General features: G+C 42.6%; 1 protein-coding gene across 1 annotated transcript in view; it reads right to left on the bottom strand.

Annotated features, from left to right (window-relative positions):
• Positions 1–6,801: 6,801 nt before the first annotated feature.
• LOC118884072 (protein enabled homolog) overlaps positions 6,802–17,790 on the bottom strand; it is a 42,842-nt gene continuing 31,853 nt past the window's right edge. The window contains 3 exon segments of the mRNA XM_036831387.1: positions 6,802–7,022; positions 7,054–7,478; positions 7,480–7,760. Coding sequence (XP_036687282.1) covers positions 6,802–7,022; positions 7,054–7,478; positions 7,480–7,760 — 927 coding nt within the window.

Raw genomic sequence — 17,790 nt, 5'->3', positions numbered from 1 at the left:
CGGGCCCAGTTGCTCCGCGGCATGCGGGATCCTCCCAGACCAGGGCTCGAACCCGTGTCCCCTGCATTGGCAGGCAGATTCTCAACCACCGCGCCACCAGGGAAGCCCATATTCTGTTATTTTAAAGGAATATATTAGTAACACTTTCCTGGAAAAGTGTGAGGTTTTACCTAAAGAGATAATTATAAATTTCACTTCTATTATGTCTTTACATTTTCAGACTTATTATGTATAAATGAATACCTCAGGCAAAATAATAGCTAAGATTTAGAGAGTGTTAACTATGAGCAGACACTGCACAATGTGCTTCAAAATAATAGTACTGTTCTGACCGCCAGTTACAGATGAGGAGATGAAAGCTCAGAGAGATTAATTAACTGGCATAAGGTCACACAGCTAGTAAGTTATAGAGCTGATGCAAACCTAAGCCGTCTGACAGGAGAGTCCACATTCTTAACCACTGTACAGTTTATTTATTGTGTTATTAATGACTCATCTGTTTCATACAAATAACACTTAAGGGTACATAATTTCCAATTCAAAACTGATACTTATCAGAAGAAGAATCTAACCTTAACTACAGGAAGTAAAAACACAAATGTTGTAGATATTTAAGTTCTATAAATGAACTTATAATATTGTTTCTGATTTTATAACAACTCAGAAAGATAAAAATATAGTGTTTTAATACATTTGAACAATGACTGGGGCTTTCCTGGTGGTGCACTGGTTAAAAATCCGCCTGCCAATGCAAGGGACACAGGTTCGAGCCCTGGTCTGGGAAGATCCTACATGCTGCAGAGCAACTAAGCCTGTGCACTGCAACTACTGAGCCTGCACTCAAGAGCCTGTGAGCCACAACTACTGAGCCCGCGTGCCGCAACTACTGAAGCCTGTGCACCTAGAGCCCCTGCTCCGCAACAATAGAAACCACCACAATGAGAAGCCCGTGCACCGCAACAAAGAGTAGCCCCTGCTCAACGCAACTAGAGAAAGCCCACAAGCAGCAATGAAGACCGAACGCAGCCAAAATAAATAAACAAACAAATAAATAAAAAACGATGACTGGAAAATAGAGCCACTGGGTTCTATATACTGTACATACCATTTTTTGTGTGTTTATATACTTGACCTTCACAAAATCTTAAAGTAATAAATAAGATGTTTTAGGTCAGTGTCAAGGGTTGAATTGTGCCCCTAAAAGATATGAAGTTGTAAGCCTCCCTTATGAGTTAAATTGTATCCCCTCAAAATTCGCATGTTGAAGTCCTAACCCCTATGAATCTCAGAATATGACAGTATTTGGAGAAAGGCTTTTTACGGAGGTAATCAAATTAAAGTGAGGTCATAGGATGAGCCCTAATCCAATATGACTGGTGTCCTTATAAAAAGGGGAAATTAAGATACAGAAACACACATGCACAAAGGGATGACACTATGAAAAGACACAGGAAGAAGACCGCCATCTACAAGCCAAGGAGAGAAGCCTACAACAGATCCTTCCCTCAGAGCCACAGCAAACACCTCCCTCCCCACCTGTGAACATGACCGAATTGGGAAACAGGTCCTTTGCAGATACAATCAAGTTAAAATGAGGCCATACTCATGGTTATGGTCCCTCATCCAATATGATTGGTGTCCTTAGAAGGAGAAGAAAAGATACACAGACACAGGGAGAACCCTGTGTGAAGACAGAGGTAGAGACGAGTGATGTGTTTACAAATCAGGAGATGCCAAGGATTGCCAGCAACACCCGAAGCCAAGAGAAAGGCATGGGACAGATTCTTCCCTAGAGCCTTCAGAGGGAGCATACCCTGCCCGACACCTTGATTTCAGACGTGTGGCCTCCAGAACCATGAGAGAAGATATTTCTGTTGCTTTAAGCCACTCAGTACTTGCTGCAGGGGTACTTGCTACATTAGGCCTAGGAAATGAATACTGTCAGAATCCCTACAGTCAGGTTGGTGTGGGAGTGGCTTCTTAAGCAAGTGCTCACAGGTGAAACCATGAGAGAGAGAGCGGTGTGGGGAGCAGAGCGGGAAAAGGAGAGTAAGGCTGCTCGGCCAAGTTCCACAGGTGGTGATGTCCCAACTCTGAGGGGGACTCAAGTGTAAGCGATGCCTTGGGGTGGGCTCACCCGAGGCAAGGGAGCTAGGGTTCCTGCCCCAGCACCCCATCCGTTACAGTCTGTAGACCACCCCAAGGGCCTTCACCTGCAGGCAAGTGGGATCCAGTAACTAGAAGGTAGTTCTCCATAAAGGTGCAGCACACTTTGCTTGTTGAAATCAAAAGCACCCCCAAAAGGGCAAGAAAAAAATGGTAAAAGTGGATGAAAGGGGATCAAGGCGGGGCACCAGCATCATCCAACACATCAAACTATCTGGTCTGTGATGTCTGGAGTCCAGAAGCTGGATGCTAATGCCAGTCCCGCTATAAACATGTAAATATTTCTGTTTTGGGTGGTAAACAGCCACAGCCTTGGGCCCCCGCTTCCCCCCTGCTACTTTGGTCCCATCCCTGGAATCCCTGGACTTACCTACAATCCAGCAACTAAAATGCTGGGCACAGAGGGTGGTCACCAAACACTATGGCCAGTGTTCTTTCTTTTCTTCTTTTTTTAAAAAAATCTTTTAATTTATTTGTTTGTTTGTTTGTTTATTTTTGGCTGCATTAGGTCTTCATTGCTGTGCGCGGGCTTTCTCTTGTTGTGGCGAGCAGGGGCTACGCTTCGTTGTGGTGTGCAGGCTTCTCACTGCGGTGGCTTCTCTTGTTTCAGAACATGGGCTCTAGGCACGCGGGCTCAGTAGGTGTGGCTCGTGGGCTTAGTTGCTCTGCGGCATGTGGGAGCTTCCCGGACCAGGGCTCGAACCCATGTCCCCTGCATTGGCAAGCTTAATGGATTTTCTTGTGGATTTTTTTTTGGCTGAGTTGGGTCTTTGTGCTGTGCACGGGCTTTCTCTAGTTGCGGCGAGCGGGGGCCACTCTTCACTGCAGTGTGCGGGCCTCTCATCGCGGTGGCTTCTTTTGTTGTGGAGCATGGGCTCTAGGCATGCGGGCTTCAGTAGTTGAGGCTCACGGGCTCCAGAGTGCAGGCTCAGAAGTTGCGGCACATGGGCTCAGTTGCTCTGCGGCACGTGGGATCCTCCCGGACCAGGGCTCGAACCCGTGTCCCCTGCACTAGCAGGTGGATTCTTAACCGCTGCGCCACCAGGGAAGCCCAGCAAGTGGATTCTTAACCACTGTGAAGTCCCCAGTGTTCTTTCTAATTAGTCAGCTAGGGGCTTCCCTGGTGGCGCAGTGGTTGAGAATCTGCCTGCTAATGCAGGGGACACGGGTTCGAGCCCTGGTCTGGGAAGATCCCACATGCCGCGGAGCAACTAAGCCCGTGAGCCACAGCTACTGAGCCTGCGCGTCTGGAGCCTATGCTCCGCAACAAGAGAGGCCGCGACAGTGAGAGGCCCGCGCACCGCGATGAAGAGTGGCCCCCGCTCGCTGCAACTAGAGAAAGCCCTCGCACAGAAACGAAGACCCAACACAGCCATAAATAAATAAATAAATAAATAAATAATTTAAAAAAAAAATTAGTCAGCTATTAAGATTTTGGCTATCATTCCCCAGATTAAGCACCTGCTATGTACCTAATCCAGTGATCGGAACTGTGAGGGACAGAAATTTTAGATAATACCTGCCTTCAAGAAGTTTAAATTTGAGGTCAGAACAGATACAGATTAAATAATCAGGAGTAATTATGTGCTAAACTCTGTGTCTCAGTCCATTTGGGCTGCTATAACAAAAATACCATAGACTGGGTGACTTAAACAACAAATTATTTTTTTTAAACATGTGTATACTGCAATTTTATTTCAATCGCACAAACGAAGTTAGCATGTAGGAAATTTAAATGAAACAGTACTGTAAAAATAGCAGAGAACCAAAAAATCTAAAACGGAAGTACACCTAAAGCATGAGAATTCAGCATTCATTAGTGTTTCATCTTATTTGATTGACACTTGATGTTTGCAAATTTTGAAACAAACTTTGAGATCATGATGACTATTGTGAAGAGATTTCAGCACCAGCACTAAGATTTGAACATTCAGTTGGTTTGCAATTGACTTGTTAGCCAGTTACATAATATATAGTACAGATTTGTCACAGGTCAGATCACAGTGTTGAAGGAAAGAAGTACCTTCCTGTAATTAGACAGGATCCCCTAAACTGCACTCAGCTTAAGACATCCAATGTAGAAGAGCATGAAAGCCATCATAATAATGTGGCTTCAAGGAACATAGTTTTGATAAGGAAAATAACCTAAGCTTTTGTTTCCCATTTTAATTACTGATATCTCTTAACAATGACAAAACTGTCACATAGGACAGTAAATGTATACAGCAATTCAATCAAACTTCTTGGAAAGAACTCATTTAGCAATCTGGGATGATGCAGGATGACAGGAAATGTAATGTGATTCAGTATTGGTTCTTTTTGTCATTTTACACAGACATCATGTTAATATTAGATCAAGGCACAAAACTTTGTGCATAAACCAGTTTCTTTTTTAAGATCTAGCATTTTTTTAATAGATATTTATTGGAGTATAATTGCTTCACAATGGTGTGTTAGTTTCTGCTGTATAACAAAGTGAGTCAGCTATACATATACATACATCCCCATATCTCCTCCCTCTTGCGTCTCCCTCCCACCCTCCCTATCCCACCGTGCTAGGTGGTCACAAAGCACGGAGCTGACGTCCCTGTGCTATGTGGCTGTTTTGAGTTCCACAGTAAGATATAATTCACGTGAAGCTCAGAATCATGTTTCAGACCATTGAACTTACCGAAGTCAAAATATAAATAGCTGAAGACATGATGTAAAAGATGAAGTACTTGGTTCTGTTAACCTATTTACCAATTAAAGCCACAAAATATTCCTCATTATTATTCATGCAGATAATTGAGAAAAAAGATAGTGCAGAAATTAACTTTAAGTAAAACATTATTCCTTCCCTTCCTCCCACTCCCCTATACTCTGCAAAATCTTTTCCCTGGGACTAGGCCTTGAAAAGGCCACTACATATTAGTTTGACGTGCATTACTGTCTGCAATTAAAAAAGCTAATTTGGGGACTTCCCTGGCGGTCCAGTGGTTAGGACTCTGGACTTTCACTGCCAAGGGCGTGGGTTCAACCCCTGGTTGGGGAACTAAGAACCCGCAAGCTGTGTGGCACGGCCAAAAATAAAATAAAATAAAACAAATAAAAAATAAAAAAGCTAATTTTGTGGTGTGTAATTATATTATAAAAATGTCCACACACATAAATCTAAAAAAGGTTGAAAACCTACAGTAAATCTACAATATATTGTTTTACATTTGACCACTGGTTTGTGTTATGTAGGAATCACAGATTTGGTAAAGCATTTGTAACAATTTAGGAAGGCATCTACATCTTTAGATTCTGGACAAATTTTATGTTTGAATCTACAAAATTGCATGAAGTCTAACTCGAGAGACTTCCTATCGTTCTAAAATTCCTCACTCTGGACAAATCATTTTTAGGACACTTTCTTACAAATATCACCCTGTGAAAGCACATACAATTCTGGTTGTTCCACATCTTATGATCTTAACCTGCGTAGGGCTGACCTCAATTATTCATGGAATATCAAATATGATAGGAAGACAAACCTGAGAGAAACATTTACAATACAATAGCATAACTTGCTAAATTCTTCATCAGCCTTCTCTGAAAAAAACTTCTCAAGCCTTTCTCCTCTTTATCTTAGTGTGGATTGTGGAAAATGTGCGATTTTTCTCTTGACATGAAAATATTTCAAGGCATGGCGATCTTGCCTGACAGGTTTAGTATTTTCTGCATGACTGATACCGGAACTCCTGTATGACTCCCTTCCATCCTGTTGTAAAGGTCAGAAAAAAGCAGCAAACTGGGAGGGAAATAGCTTATCGCCAGAGTAGTAATGTCTGAAGTCTTTCAAAGTATGTTGGTTTTTCCCTCCTTCCGACTGTTTGTCTCCATTTTCTTCTTACAGCTCACAAAATGTAGGGGGTTTGTTGTTGCTAACAGTTGTTCTTTGTAGGTTTTTTTTTTTTCCTTCTCCGGATTAAAGTCCTATCTCTCCTTAGTTTGTTTCTCTATGCAGTATTTGACTTGCTCAGTTCCTGCCTGATTGCATCATCCAGCTCATCTTTTAGCTTAGTTAATTCTTTTCTCATTTCATCTAGAATATCCTGCTTCCACCTGGACTCCGTTCCCCTGGGCTGCGAAGAAGGTGCAGATTTTGGTCTGGAAATAACAGGTGACTTGCTACCATTCATTGTATTTGTTCTTTCCCAAGGTGTTCTTGTCGGTTCAGGTGTTCAGGTACTTGTTCAGGTTGCTCAGATTGTTCAGGTACTTGTTGAAGAGGCCTTAGAAGTTACAGGCTCTGAATCTTCATTTTTGTCCTCTTTTTGTTCTGTTTCTATTGTTGATCCCTTTTCAGCAGTTCTTCTCCTCCTGGCCAGCAGGGCACTCATTTCTTCCATTAAACTACCACCCCCTAAAGGAAGGGGTCCCTTTCCATGACCTGTATCTGTTTTAGGTAAGGCCGAATTCACACCAGTGTTATTCCCTCCGCTTGGGAAAGAGGCATCTTCCATTCGTGACACTTTCCGAAGTTTTGCTCCAGCAGTTGCAGCGGCAAGTCCAGTTAAAGGGCAGTTGTCTTCAGATGTGGATCCCGAAAAGAATCCAGATGCAGGGAGGGGAGGAGCAGGAGGGGGTGGGGGAGGAGGGGGTACTTGATTAGGAAGCGGTGGTGGAGGAGGTGGAGGCCCAAGGACGAGGGTGGAAGTGGAGGGAGTGGAGGGGGTCCTGGGGGAGGAGGGAGTGAGGCTGATGCCTGGGCAGGACCTGGTGGAGTGGAGAAGGGGGTGGAGGTGCAGGTGGTCCCAAGACAATGCCCTGCTGGGCTGGAGTCTCTGCCGGCTGAGAGGCGGCCTGCGAGCCTGGCTCAGATGCGGGGGAGTCTCCCACCCAGCACAGAGTTCGGAGACGTCTCCTCAGAGGCAGGGGCAGCAGCAGCTGATATTCTTTGCTCTCGCTCGCATTCCAGCTGCTCCCTTTCTAGCTGCTCGTGCGGCTCTCTTTCTGGCCTTTCCCGGTCCAGTCTCTCCAGCCCCTCCCGCTCTTCTCTCTGTCTCTCCAGCTGCTCCTGCTTCAGTCGCTCCGTCTCCAGCCTTTCCCTTTCTAGCCTCTCCCTCGCCAGTCTCTCCCTTTCCATCCTTTCTCTCTCCAGCCTTTCCCACTCCAGCTCCTTTTGTCGTTGCTGTTCTTGTAGTTGCCTTCTTTGAATTTCCAATTCTCCTTGTGATGGGCCATTCTGAACTTGGGCAGGTAGCTGTGAATTTTGTCTAGGCAATGTTGGCCCCGTTTCCTGTGAATTCAACACTTCTAAGGCGTGCGTCACGGCACTTGCGAACACTGGCATCTTCTTTGCTGCCAAAGTTGAGACCATATACCTGTCTAGCATCCCACCATTGGTGGAAGGTCTGTGTAGCTTGATTGTACTTCAGCCCTTTAGGAACGGCACGGTTTATCACGACCTGATGGTCCTGAATCTTCCTGCTCACCACTCTGAACATGTTGTTGCCTGTATGATGATATATACGAACTCTGCTGAACCCAGCTGAACCACCAGCTGGCACCCACTTTTTATTGGCATCGTCATAAACCATCACAGCAGCTCTTGCCTGACAGTTAATCTGTCCAATTATTATTTTAAATGTATCATGCCACTTCCTTCTGGTCTGCAGCGTTTCTGCTGAAAAATCAGCTGATAACCTTATGGGAGTTCCCTTGTATGTTATTTGTTGCTTTTCCCTTGTTGCTTTTAATATTTTCTCTTTATCTTTAATTTTTGTCATTTTGATTGCAATGTGTCACGGTGTATTCCTCTGTGGGTTTATCCTGTATGGAATTCTCCGGGCTTCCTGGACTTGGGTGATTATTTCCTTTCCCAGGTTAAGACGTTTTCCGCTATTATCTCTTCAAATATTTTCTCAGGCCCTTTCTCTCTTCTCCTTCTGGGACGCCTATAGTGTGAATGTTAGTGCGCTTAATGTTGTTCCAGAGGCCTCTTAACTGTCCTCATTTCTTTTTTTCTTTTGAATATAAATTTTAATTTATTTGTTTGTTTATTTATTTAGTTATGGCTGCATTTGGTCTTCATTGCTGCATGCAGGCTTTCTCTAGTTGCGGAGAGCAGGAGCTACTCTTCATTGTGGCGTACGGGCTTCTCATTGAGGTGGCTTCTCTTGTTGCAGAGCATGGGCTCTAGGTTCGTGAGCTTCAGTAGTTGTGGCACATGGGCTCAGTAGTTGTGGCGCACAGGCTTAGTTGCTCCATGACATGTGGGATCTTCCGGGACCAGGGCTCGAACCTGTGTCCCCTGCATTGGCAGGCAGATTCTTAACCACTGTGCCACCAGGGAAGTCCTCCTCATTTCTTTTCATTCTTTTTTTCTTTTTTCTGCTCCTCAGTGGTGATTTCCCCTACTCTGTCTTCCAGCTTACTGATCCATTCTGCTTCATTTACTCTACTGTTGATTCCTTCCAGTGTGTTTTTCACTTCAGTGATTGTATTTTTCAACTCTGTTTGGTTGTTCTTTATATTTTCTAACTCTTTGTTAACAAATCCTTGTAACTTATCAATCTGTGCATTCATTTTTCTCCCAAGTTCTTGGATCACCTTTACAATTGTTACTCCAAACTCTTTCTCTGGTAGATTGCCTATCTCCACATCACTTAGTTCTTCTGGGGTTTTATCTTGTTCCTTCATCTGAGACATATTCCTCTGCCACCTCATTTTGTCTAAATTTCTATAGTATTTTTATGTGCGTGGTGGGTTAATTACGTTTCTCAACTTTGGAGATGTAGCCCTCTCTAGCAGACGTCCTATGAGTCCCAGCAGTACCCTCCTCTCTCATCACCCAAGGGCCAGGGGCCAGCTGGTCCCAGAGTAGTGTCTGGCCTGTTTGCAGACAACAGGCTGCTGGATCGTAGTTTTCTTCCTTCTGGTTTCTACCCCCTGGTGGGTAAGGCTGGTCTAGAAGCTCATGTAGGCTTCTTGGCGGGAAGGGCTGATGCCAGCCCACTGGTGGGTGGAGCTGGGTCCTGGCCCTCTGGTGGGCAGGGCTGTGCCTAGGGTCCTGTCTAGAGGTGGCTGTGGGATCAGGAAGTCTTTAGGCAGCCTGTCTGCTAATGGGTGGGGCTGTTAGTGGTTTGGCCTGAAGCCTACAGGCTGTTGGGTGGGGCTGGGTCTTGGTGCTAATGACCCAAGCAAGATGTCTGCCTCAAGGATAGTTCATGAAGATGAATGCTCCTCAGTATATCTGCCACCAGCCCTTATGACCCCAGCATGAGCCACAGCCACCCCCTGCCTCCCCAGGAGACCCTCCAAGACCAGCAGGTAGGTCTGGCCCAGCCTTCTATGAAGTTACTGCTTTTGCCCTTGGTTCCAGTGCACATGAGATTTTGTGTAATCCTTTTAAGAGCTAAGTCTCTGTTTCCCCCAGTCCTGCGGACCTCCTGCAATTAAGCCCCGCTGGACTTTAAATCCAAATGCTCGGGGGCCCCTCTTCCCGATGCCAGACCCCAGGGCTGGGAAGCCTGATATGGACCTCAGAACTCTCACTCCTGTGGGAGAGCCTCTGCCATATAATTATTCTCCAGTATGTGGGTCACCCGGGGGAGGGAGGGGGTGGTGGGGGAGTTTTTTTTTTTTACTTGTTTCAGTTTGTTCTTATTTTTATTCTTTTTAACATCTTTATTGAAGTATAATTGCTTTACAATGTTGTGTTAGTTTCTGCTGTAGAACAAAGTGAATCAGCTATACATATACATACATCCTCATATCCCCTCCCTCTTTCATCTCTCTCCCACCCTCCCTATCCCACCCCTCTAGGTGGTCACAAAGCACGGAGCTGATCTCCCTGTGCTGTGCAGCTGCTTCCCACTAGCTATCTATTTTACATTTGGGAGTGTAGATATGTCAATGCCACTCTCACTTTGTCCCAGCTTACCCTTCCCCCTCCCCGTGTCCTCAAGTCCATTCTCTATGTCTGTGTCTTTATTCCTGTCCTGCCCCTAGGTTCTTCAGAAACTTTTTTTTTTTTTTTTTTTTTGATTCCATATATATGTGTTAGCATACGGTATTTTTCTCTTTCTGGCTTACTTCACTCTGTATGACAGTCTCTAGGTCTATCCACCTCACTACAAATAACTCAATTTAGTTTCTTTTTATGGCTGAGTAATATTCCATTGTATATATGTGCCACATCTTCTTTATTCATTCATCTGTTGTTGGACACATAGGTTGCCTCCATGTCCTGGCTATTGTAAATAGGGCTGCAGTGAACATTGTGGTACATGACTCTTTTTGAATTATGATTTTCTCAGGGTATGTGCCCAGTAGTGGCATTGTTGGGTCATATGGTAGTTCTATTTTTAGTTTTTTAAGGAACCTCCATAGTGTTCCCCATAGTGGCTGTATCAATTTACATTCCCACCAGCAGTGCAAGAGGGTTCCCTTTTCTCCACACCCTCTCCAGCATTTATTGTTTGTAGTTTTTTGGTAATGGCCATTCTGACCAGTGTGAGGTGATACCTCATTGTAGTTTTGATTTGCATTTCTCTAATGATTAGTGATGTTGAGCATCCTTTCATGTGTTTGTTGGCAATCTGTATATCTTCTTTGGAGAAATGTCTATTTAGGTCTTCTGCCCATTTTTGGATTGGATTATTTGTCTTTTTGATATTGAGCTGCATGAGCTGCTTGTATATTTTGGAGATTAATCCTTTGTCAGTTGCTTCGTTTGCAAATATTTTCTCCCATTCTGTGGGTGGTCTTTTCATCTTGTTTATGGTTTCCTTTGCTGTGCAAAATCTTTTAAATTTCATTAGGTCCCAGTTGTTTATTTTTGTTTTTATTTCCATTTCTCTAGGAGGTGGGTCAAAAAGGATCTTGCTGTGATTTATGTCATAGAGTGTTCTGCCTATGTTTTCCTCTAAGAGTTTTATAGTGTCTGGCCTTACATTTAAGTCTTTAATCCATTTTGAGTTTATTTTTGTGTATGGTGTTAGGGAGTGTTCTAGTTTCATTCTTTTACATGTAGCTGTCCAGTTTTCCCAGCACCACTTATTGAAGAGGCTGTCTTTTCTCCACTGTATATTCTTGCCTCCTTTATTAAAGATAAGGTGACCATATGTGCGTGGGTTTATCTCTGGGCTTTCTATCTTGCTCCATTGATCTGTATTTCTGTTTTTGTGCCAGTACCATAGTGTCTTGATTACTGTAGCTTTGTAGTATCGTCTGAAGTCAGGGAGCCTGATTCCTCCAGCTCCGTTTTTCTTTCTCAAGATTGCTTTAGCTATTCGGGGTCTTTTGTGTTTCCATACAGATGGTGAAATTTTTTGTTCTAGTTCTGTGAAAAATGCCATCGGTAGTTTGATAGCGATTGCATTGAATCTGTAGATTGCTTTGGGTAGTATAGGCATTTTCACAATGTTGATTCTTCCCATCCAAGAACATGGTATATCTCTCCATCTGTTTGTGTCATCTTTAATTTCTTTCATCAGTGTCTTATAGTTTTCTGCATGCAGGTCTTTTGTCTCCTTAGGTAGGTTTATTCCTAGGTATTTTATTCTTTTTGTTGCAATGGTAAATGGGAGTGTTTCCATAATTTCTCTTTCAGATTTTTCATCATTAGTATATAGGAATGCAAGAGATTTCTGTGCATTAATTATATATCCTGCTACTTTACCAAATTCATTGATTAGCTCTAGTAGTTTTCTGGTAGCATCTTTAGGATTCTGTATGAATAGTATCATGTCATCTGCAAACAGTGACAGTTTTACTTCTTTCCGATTTGGATTCCTTTTATTTCTTTTTCTTCTCTGATTGCTGTGGCTAAAACTTCCAAAACTATGTTGAGTAATAGTGGTGAGAGTGGGCAACCTTGTCTTGTTCCTGATCTTAGTGGAAATGGTTTCAGTTTTTCACCATTGAGAACGATGTTGGCTGTGTGTTTGTCATATATGGCCTTTATTACGTTGAGGTAGCTTCCCTCTATGCCTACTTTCTGGAGAGTTTTTATCATAAATGGGTGTTGAGTTTTGTTGAAGATTTTTCTGCATCTATTGAGATGATCATATGGTTTTTATCCTTCAATTTGTTAATATGGTTTATCACATTGATTGATTTGCATATATTGAAGAATCCTTGCATTCCTGGGATAAACCCCACTTGATCATGGTGTATGATCCTTTTAATGTGCTGTTGGATTCTGTTTGCCAATATTTTGTTGAGGATTTTTACATCTAGGTTCATCAGTGATATTGGCCTGTAGTTTTCTTTTTTTGTGACATCATTGTCTGCTTTTGGTATCAGGGTGATGGTGGCCTCGTAGAATGAGTTTGGAAGTGTTCCTCCCTCTGCTATATTTTGGAAGAGTTTGAGAAGGATAGGTGTTAGCTCTTCTCTAAATGTTTGATAGTATTTGCCTGTGAAGCCATTTGGTCCTGGGCTTTTGTTTGTTGGAAGATTTTTAATCACAGTTTCAATTTCAGTGCTTGTGATTGGTCTGTTCATATTTTCTATTTCTTCCTGGTTCAGTCTCTGAAGATTGTACTTTTCTAAGAATTTGTCCACTTTTTCCAGGTTGTCCATTTTATTGGCATACAGTTGCTTGTTGTAATTTCTCATGATCCTTTGTATTTCTGAAGTGTCAGTTGTTACTTCTCCTTTTTCATTTCTAATTCTGTTGATATGAGTCTTTTCCCTTTTTTTCTTGATGAGTCTGCCTAATGGTTTATCAATTTTGTTTATCTTCTCAAAGAACCAGCTTTTAGATTTATTGATCTTTGCTATTGTTTTCTTTGTTTGTATTTCATTTATTTCTGCTCTGATCTTTATGATTTCTTTCCTCCTGCTAACTTTGGGGTTTTTTTTGTTCTTCTTTCTCTAATTGCTTTAGGTTAAGGTTAGGTTGTTTATTTGAGTTGTTTCTTGTTTCTTGAGGTAGGATTGTATTCCTATAAACTTCCCTCTTACAACTGCTTTTGTTGCATCCCATAGGTTTTGGGTCATTGTCATTTGTTTCTAGGTATTTTTTGATCTCCTCTTTGATTTCTTCAGTGATCTCTTGGTTATTTAGTAGTGTATAGTTTAGCCTCCATGTGTTTGTATTTTTTTACAGTTTTTTCCCTGTAATTTATATCTAGTCTCACAGTGCTGTGGTCGGAAAAGATACTTGATACAATTTCAGTTTTCTTAAATTTACCAAGGCTTGATTTGTGACCCAAGATATGATCTATCCTGGAGAATGTTCCATAAGCACTTGAGAAGAAAGTGTATTCTGTTGTTTTTGGATGGAATGTCCTATAAATGTCAATTAAGTCCATTTGGTATTATGTGTCATTTAAAGCTTGTGTTTCCTTATTTATTTTCTGTTTGGATGATCTGTCTATTGGTGAAAATGGGGTGTTAAAGTCCCCTACTATTACTCTGTTACTATCAGTTTCCCCTTTTATGGCTGTTAGCATTTGCCTTATGTATTGAGGTGCTCCTATGTTGGGTGCATAAATATTTACAATTGTTATATCTTCTTCTTGGATTGATCCCTTGATCATTATGTAGTGTCCTTCTTTGTCTCTTGTATAGTCTTTATTTTAAAGTCTATTTGTCTGATATGAGAATTGCTACTCCAGCTTTCTTTTGATTTCCATTTGCATGGAATATCTTTTTCCATCCCCTCACTTTCAGTCTGTATGTGTCCCTAGGTCTGAAGTGGGTCTCTTGTAGACAGCATATATAAAGGTCTTGTTTTTGTATCCATTCAGCCAGTCTATGTCTTTTGGTTGGAGCATTTAATTCATTTACATTTAAGGTAATTATCAATATATATGTTCCTATTACCATTTTCTTAATTGTTTTGGGTTTGTTATTGTAGGTCTTTTCCTTCTTTTGTGTTTCCTGCCTAGAGAAGTTCCTTTAGCATTTGCTGCAAAGCTGGTTTGGAGGTGCTGCATTCTCTTAGCTTTTGCTTGTCTGTAAAGGTTTTAATTTCTCTGTCGAATCTGAATGAGATCCTAGCTGGGTGGAGTAATCTTGGTTGTAGGTTTTTCCCTTTCAGCACTTTAAATATGTCCTGCCACTCCCTTCTGGCTTGCAGAGTTTCTGCTGAAAGATCAGCTGTTAACCTTATGGGGATTCCCATGTATGTTATTTGTTGCTTTTCCCTTGCTGCTTTTAATATTTTTTCTTTGTATTTAACTTTTGATAGTTTGATGAATATATGTCTTGGTGTGTTTCTCCTTGGATTCATCCTGTTTGGGAATCTCTGTGCTTCCTGGACTTGACTGACTATTTCCTTTCCCATATTAGGGAAGTTTTCAACTATAATCTCTTCAAATATTTTCTCAGTCCCTTTCTTTTTCCCTTCTTCTTCTGGGACCCCTGTAATTTGAATGTTGGTGTGTTTAATGTTGTCCCAGAAGTCTCTGAGACTCTCCTCAATTCTTTTCATTCTTTTTTCTTTATTCTGCTCTGCAGTAGTTATTTCCACTATTTTATCTTCCAGGTCACTTAACTGTTCTGTCTCAGTTTTTCTGCTATTGATTCTTTCTAGAGAATTTTAAATTTCATTTATTGTGTTGTTCATCATTGTTTGTTTGCTCTTTAGTTCTTCTAGGTCCTTGTTAAACGTTTCTTGTATTTTCTCCATTCTATTTCCAAGATTTTGGATCATCTTTACTATCATTACTCTGAATTCCTTCTCAGGTAGACTGCCTATTTCCTCTTCATTTGTTTGGTCTGGTGGGTTTTTACTTTGCTCCTTCATCTGCTGCATATTTCTCTGTCTTCTCATTTTGCTTAACTTACTGTTTTTTGGGTCTCCTTTTCGCAGGCTGCAGGTTCGTAGTTCCCATTGTTTTTGGTGTCTGCCCCCAGTGGGTGAGGTTGGTTCAGCGGGTTGTGTAGGCTTCCTGGTGGAGGGCACTGGTGCCTATGTTCTGGTGGATGAGGCTGGATCTTGTCTTTCTGATGGGCAGGACTGCATCTGGTGGTGTGTTTTGGAGTGTCTGTGAACTTAGTATGATTTTAGGCAGGCTGTCTGCTAATGGGTGGGGTTGTGTTCCTGTCTTGCTAGTTGTTTGGCATGGGGTGTCCAGCACTGGAGCTTGCTGGTCATTGAGTGGAGCTGGTTCTTAGTGTTGAGTTGGAGATCTCTGGGAGAGCTCTCGCCGATTAATATTACGTGGGGCCTGGAGGTCTGTGATGGTCCAGTGTCCTGAACCAGCCTCTTCCACCTCAGAGGCTCAGGCCTGACACCCAGCCGGAGCACGAAGACCCTGTCAGCCACACGGCTGCTGCAGGCATTGATACTTTTCTAAAGTCCTGATTGTTTTTGTTTATGACATCTCAGTTGGGGTCTGTAGAAATGATTATGACTGCAGACACAATGAGAGGGGAAAGTTAAACAGAGTTCCAGCCATGGTTGCTGCTTCAGTCCCTTCAGGAGCTCCCTCCAGCCATGGATGGTCTGTGCCCCATAACACCAAGTGTTGGGTGGTGGTAAGGGATATGATTATATCTTGAGTGTGTCCCTCCTACCATCTTGTTGTGGTTTCTTCTTTATGCCTTTAGATGTAGAAGATCTTTTTTGGTAGGTTCCAGTCTTTTTTAACGGATGGCTGTTCAGCGGTTAGTTGTGATTTTGGTGTGCTTATGAGAGGAGGTAAGCTCAAGGTCCTTCTACTTTGCCATCTTGAAAGACTCCACAACAAATTATTTTTCACAGTTGTGGAGGCTGGGGAGTCCATGATCAAAACATCAGTAGATCCAGAGTCTCGTAAGAACCCACTTAGTGGCTTATAGATGGCTATCTTCTCACTGTGTCCTCACATGGCAGAAAGGCTGAGGTTGCTCTCTGGGGTCTCTTTTATAAGGGCACTAATCTCATTCATGAGGGCTCCACCCTCATGACCTAAACACCTCCCAAAGGTCCTACCTCATAATACTATCACAATGGAGATTTAAATTTCAACATATGAATTGGGGGAGGGGGCACATTCCGTCCTTAGCACTCTGAAGTCCTGACACATTAAAAGTGAACATTTCCGGGCTTCCCTGGTGGCGCAGTGGTTGAGAATCTGCCTGCCAATGCAGGGGACACGGGTTCGAGCCCTGGTCTGGGAGGATCCCACGTGCCGCGGAGCGGCTGGGCCCGTGAGCCACAACTACTGAGCCTGCGCGTCTGGAGCCTGTGCTCTGCAACAAGAGAGGCCACGATGGTGAGAGGCCCGCGCACCGCAATGAAGAGTGGCCCCCGCTTGCCACAACTAGAGAAAGCCCTCACACAGAAACGGAGACCCAACACAGCCAAAAATAAAAAAATAATAATAAATAAATAATAAACAAAAAAAAAAAAATTAAAAGTGAACATTTCCTTCGTGGTCCATTGGTTAAGACTCTACGCTCGCAATGCAGGGGGCACGGGGTTTTTTTTGGTTTTTTGTTTTAATTAATTAATTAATTAATTATATTTTTGGCTGCGTTGGATCTTTGTTGCTGCACACGGGCTGTTCTCTGGTTGTGTCAAGCGGGGGCTACTCTTTGTTGCGGTGCACGGGCTTCTCATTGCGGTGGCTTCTCTTGTCGCCGAGCACAGGCTCTAGGTACGTGGGCTCAGTAGTTGTGGCTCACAGGCTCTAGAGTGCAGGCTCAGTAGTTGTGGCTCGCGGGCTTAGTTGCTCTGCGGCATGTGGGATCTTCCCGGACCAGGGATCGAACCCGTGTCCCCTGCATTGGCAGGCGGATTCTTAACCACTGCTGGGGGCACAGGTTTGATCACTGGTCAAGGAACTAAGATCCTGCATCCCACATGGCACAGCCAAAAAAAAAAGTGAACATCTTCTGGGAAAAAAAGAATGGTTGAGTCTACCCATGACCCTTAGGTTTCTGTAAAGGCTCCAGGTTATTCATATTAAAATGTTATCAGTCAGTGGTTTTATTTATGCCATTCCCACCACTTTTACTATATTTTTCACAAATTAATGAGCTCTTTTCATATTATATCTATAGACACAACTAAATATAATACACGAGGAACCCATTAAATTCTGTAATCACTGTTTTCTGTAACAGGATCTGTGGCTATTCATACTCAGCCAAAAGAGGCCTTTTCAGAGGAAAAATGAAATAACCAATGCAAAGACACCTATGATTTCCTTTGGAGTATTCCAGCCACATGAATGGAAAAAGATAAAGAAGATGGTGGAAGACCCCAAATCTTCCCAGTGAAAAGCTGTGAATTCACTTCTGCTTTGGGGTCAGAGCTTGACCACAGACCAAAAAAGAGGGGCATATGAATGAAACCACATTGGTTGAACATCTGGGTTGCATTTGGCCCAAAGGCTTACCTCAGTTTCAGTTTTCTGAGATATAAAATAAGGCCAAAACGGATCCATGAAAATTGCCTAATTGGCAGTATTCTCAAGGCCTGTTGGGATTCAAAGATGACAGTTACAGCTAGAGAGTGATCAGTTAGAACCCAGGCTCCAATTTAGGATAATAAGCAGCAAGCATCAAGGAAGACTTCTGTTTTTCTTGTTGGTATTTTGAATGAGCTCTGGAAAATACTTTGGGAAAATTATAAACCCCTTTGCATAATTTTACTTTGACATCTAATAGTTTTCATCATAAATTTGACATTTCTGGAATATTATAAATATT

Source organism: Balaenoptera musculus, chromosome 18 (genome assembly GCF_009873245.2).
Source record: "Balaenoptera musculus isolate JJ_BM4_2016_0621 chromosome 18, mBalMus1.pri.v3, whole genome shotgun sequence".
Classification (NCBI taxonomy): Eukaryota; Metazoa; Chordata; class Mammalia; order Artiodactyla; family Balaenopteridae; genus Balaenoptera; species Balaenoptera musculus.
This window is presented reverse-complemented; position numbering and strand designations above follow the sequence as displayed.